This window comes from Nerophis lumbriciformis, linkage group LG29 (genome assembly GCF_033978685.3).
Source record: "Nerophis lumbriciformis linkage group LG29, RoL_Nlum_v2.1, whole genome shotgun sequence".
Classification (NCBI taxonomy): Eukaryota; Metazoa; Chordata; class Actinopteri; order Syngnathiformes; family Syngnathidae; genus Nerophis; species Nerophis lumbriciformis.
In genome coordinates this window covers 15,965,271-15,970,000 of record NC_084576.2, presented here as the reverse complement: position 1 = coordinate 15,970,000, position 4,730 = coordinate 15,965,271, and the positions used below count along the sequence as shown (strand labels likewise).

The window sequence follows — 4,730 nt, the reverse complement described above, 5'->3', positions numbered from 1 at the left end:
TGTGTGTGTGTGTGTGTGTGTGTGTGTGTGTGTGTGTGTGTGTGTGTGTGTGTGTGTGTGTGTGTGTGGCACCGAAATATAAGGCGCACTGCCGATGAGCGGGTCTATTCAGGTCTATTATATATATATATATATATATATATATATATATATTTCGGTGCCCCATATTGTCCGACAAAATACGGTATAGAATTTGTGATGCACTGAAACCGTGGTGGCGAGGGAACGGTGTCAATAAATATATGCACAAATGGAGGACAACTGAAAAAAAAACCTTTATCATCATCCATTCCCCTGATGTCTGGTAAGTAAGTAATGCTCTGAGCAATGGCGAAGTTCCATTTAGATTATGTCGACAACCGCTTCTCTTGATGTGAGTCAAAATAAGGTTTGTTGTCGTTCCAATGGCCTCGTCACACACACAAATAATTGTAGCTAATTGCGGTGGCCGGCCATGGTTTTTTTTTTGTTTGTTTATATTCCTGGAAGGCCCAATGGCTGCACTATTTAATCAGTTTACAAAGCCTTACGCGGCATTCGATGGGTTTCGGCTCGCCTGACTGTCTCGTGACGTCCACAGGTACCTTCTGTGCGCTGGACATCAGCCTGTCTCAGCTCCAAGACGTGGGCTCGCTTAACGTCTGCCAGACGGTGCGGCGCATGAGAACACAGAGGGCCTTCAGTATCCAAACCCCGGACCAGTACTACTTCTGCTACAACGCCATTTTGGAGCACGCCCAAAGGCAAGGCCTGCTCCCGGCCAATCAGTGAGCTCCTATCCCGACCTGAACCCCCTGTCTCCACCTGAACCAATTCTGCTGTTCGCCCCCCCCTAGACACGTGTAGTGTGACCAATTACTTTTACTTCCTGGTGGCGGGCGGGCCCATTTGTCAAGTAGGATGAACGAGTGTGACGTTGGTCTCTGCGTGCTATGTCCACCAAACATGTTGCCAAGTGGGCACACAGCTGTAGTGGCGACGGGCGCTTTGACACAGTTTGACACAGTTCCGACCTAGTAGGGACGGGGCTAGTAGAGTGCACTACTTAGCCGCCACCAGCAGAGGCGCTGTTGATTCAAGCAGACCTCTGCTATGGCACGCCTCCGACTTATTCTGCTTAGTAGTTGAAACAGGAGTTCAGAACATTCACAGAGCGATCCCGTTTGAAAAATGAAATAAAATCAGGCAATTTCTTTTATACCAAGTTAAGACATTTACGACAGCTTTACGAGGTCTTGTGCAAAATTCTGTATTTGGAATTTCCATCCATCCATCCATCCATTTTCTACCGCTTATTCCCTTCGGGGTCGCGGGGGGTGCTGGAGCCTATCTCAGCTACAATCGGGCGGAAGGCGGGATTTCAGTTCGATTAATTTAAAGAAATTTAATTGAAAATAGAGCAAGTGGTATTCAATCAATTGCAAGTCAAGAGACATTTCTTATTTGTCACGTTGAACAAAGGTTTTGGCTTAAAAACTAAACAAATTCCCTGCATTTGGAATAATTGACTAAGGTAAAGCATTTCAACATTTTCTACAATTACAAAATTACATTGGATCAAATTAAAATCAATGATTTTGTAGAGAATGCTTGTAGTCTTAATTGTCGATGGAAAAACATTTGTAATTAAACTAAAATGTGTAACTAAGTTAAAAAAACAAAACAAGAAGTGAATATAAGAAACTGAACATCAAATGTGTTCATGGCATGAGTGTCATAGTTATAATATTTTTATGAAATACAGTACAGGCCAATGCATTTTCTTTATTTTAATGACTATTTACATTGTATAGATTGTCACTGAAGGCATCAAAACTATGAATGAACACATGTGGAGTTATGTACTTAACAAAAAAAGGTGAAATAACCGAAAACATGTTTTATATTCTAGTTTCTTCAAAATAGCCACCCTTTGCTCTGATTACTGCTTTGCACACTCTTGGCATTCTCTCGATGAGCTTCAAGAGGTAGTCACCTGACATGGTTTTCACTTAAAAGGTGTCATAGTTTTGATGCCTTCAGTGACAATCTACAATGTAAAATAGTCATGAAAATAAAGAAAACACATTGGAATGAGAAGGTGTGTCCAAACTTTTGGCCTGTACTGTATGTAAAGGTCTTTTTTTTTTTAACATATTGAAAACCGGATTCTGGACTATAATCATATAATCAATTGGAATTTAAATTCCTCGAATTTGCTGTTATATTTCCTGTTTGCAACCTCAATTCAAATTCATGCAAGTGAGTTAGAATTTGGGAGACGTTACGAATTCAATTCAGAGTTTTGCACAAGCCAAATAGCTACCCAAGGGGGGTAAAAAGTTTTGCTATTGGGAAAACCCCAAACTAAACCACTTTTATTTTATTATTATTTTTACATCACGATTGTGCACTTACTTTTTCAAAATAGACTTTGACAGCATGTTCACAAACCCCTTACTGATTGTAATGTTGGTTCATGACATATGTGGCAAATGTGAATGTAAACGTACATCTAATCTCTTACTATATTAAGAAACGTAGGCGCGGAGGCTGTTGCTGTTTCAGGCTTTTGATTGGCTAAATACCACTTTTTTTTTGTAGTGTGGACTTAAATGATAGGGTACACAATATTCCTTTTAATCAGATGCACAATTCCTATCAGAGTCGGACCCAAGTCAGTATCCAGCACAAGTGAAGATGTCAAGTAGCTGCTACAAGCCAGCGTGCGGACGTGTTACCACAACACAGCAGGGGTGTCTCGGCTCTTTCTTTTTGCCTGCAAGGCAGCGAGCACATGACCAATCACTACATTACCGTCATACATTCCTTCCTCGAAAAGGACACGTGGATTCACTCCGAAAGACGATGGTTAGACGCTTATTTAGCAGTATGGGATTGTGTAGACACACACACACACGTAGGTTTGTTTGGAGCGACTATTGAAGCTGTTGAGACCTCATGAGTGGTGCAATATTTTCTCTTTTTACACACACAAAGGGGGTATTAGGGCCATACTGAAAATAATATTACAAGAACACATGACAAGAGTCCTATAGTGTTACAAGAAAAATTTCATAAAAATAGGCGAACAAAAAAAAAAAAAACATGTATACTTTCATCTTGGTAATACTACACTTTTATTTCCCACACATATTTTTTCTTTTAACATCATGACTATTTTTTGTAATGCCATTCTATTCTCATATACAGGTGAAACTAACAAAAATGTTTATATCATACTCATTTTTGTATACCATCAATTAGATTTATAAGGTTAAAATAATATGACACAGGCTGCAACTCAAGATATAACAAGGCTTCTTTTGATAAAATGTTGATTATGGCTTACATGTTATCAAAACCTAAAATTTGAAAATCTCAGAAAATGTGGGTTTAAAAATTATTTTTTTTTTTTTATCTCAACCATTATCGTCACATAACAAATAAAGGCTTAGCGTATTGACTTTGCATGTAATGAATTTATATCACTTGTTTTCACCAAGTACCATCTTAGAAAAAACTTGGCTCTCCAAGTAACACTTAGTGACCAACATTTAAATACAGTAGCGTAGTAGGTCTATGTATTCATTAAAAACAAGGTAAGGGTTTTATTTAACAAGTATACCGTATTTTTCGGACTATAAGTCGCAGTTTTTTTTCATAGTTTGGCCAGGCTCCAGTGCGATTTATAAATGTTTTTTTCCTTTTTCATTATGCATTTTTGGCAGGTGCGACTTATACTCCGAAAAATGCGGTATTTAGTATTTTTGGCCACTATAACATTACAAACAGTTTGAACAGTAACACTGAATACAGGAAAATAAAACGCTGTACTTTAATGAAGTGATCCTTTAGCGTACCACTAGATGGAGCCGGCGTACACACTAGGGGTATAGTACCAGAGTTTGAGAATCACATTGCGTCACATGTTGGTTTCATATTTGAAGTGGAATTGCCAACATTAATGGACTTTTGCATTCTAATTTTTGGAGTTTCACCTGTACAGCCGTCGCTTGCCACATAGCACTTCAAATCGCAGATTTTTGGGGATTTGATTTTTTATTTTATTTTTTGTCCTAAATTAAATATTTTTTAAAGGGAACTGCACTTTTTTTTTTTTTTAGAATTTTGTCTGTCTCAGAGACGAGAACACATGGTTTTTTTTGCATTCTAATTTATCGGCTCGTCCTAGGTGGCTTGCAATAGTGCTAACGGTAGCAGTCGGTTCTGCCTCTAAATCACTCTCAAAATGCATCCAAAACCCGCCATTAATACTTAATTTACGTTCTGTAACCTGTATAATAACCAAGCTGTAGCGACATTATTGTAAGAGCGAACAATGAGGAACTCTTTTTCTAGCGTGGTAACAGGTCTCCTTGCTACGGCTTGCTATGGCATTACCCGTAAGACAACTTCTGCGTTAAAAAAAAAAAAAAAAAGATGTATTCTTTTCTCTCATTATAATTGTGAATGATAGGAAAAATTCAGAAAAAGTGCAGTTCCCCCTAAAGCACAAAAATAGTTCAATTAACTAAAATATCAATCAGTATCATGGCCTGTGATTGGCTGAACCTAAGCATTACTCTATTGGATTAAATGAGTGTAGAGGTAACTATATGGGTGTTATTTCATGTCAAGAGGGCTCTCATAATGTTGAAAAAATATTAAGGTTAACATATTTTTTTATGCTGTAGCTATGAAAATATTTGATTTCTCATGAATTATTCCTACTTTTCTATTATTTTTAA

General features: G+C 37.9%; 1 protein-coding gene across 1 annotated transcript in view; it reads left to right on the top strand.

Annotated features, from left to right (window-relative positions):
• The window catches only part of ptpn9a (protein tyrosine phosphatase non-receptor type 9a), a 49,416-nt gene extending 44,982 nt beyond the window's left edge, over positions 1 to 4,434 (top strand). Inside the window, exon 13 of the mRNA XM_061924903.2 lies at positions 581 to 4,434. Coding sequence (XP_061780887.2) covers positions 581 to 771 — 191 coding nt within the window. The 3' untranslated portion in view covers positions 772 to 4,434. The remainder of the gene's footprint in view (positions 1 to 580) is intronic.
• The last annotated feature ends 296 nt before the right edge of the window (positions 4,435 to 4,730 follow it).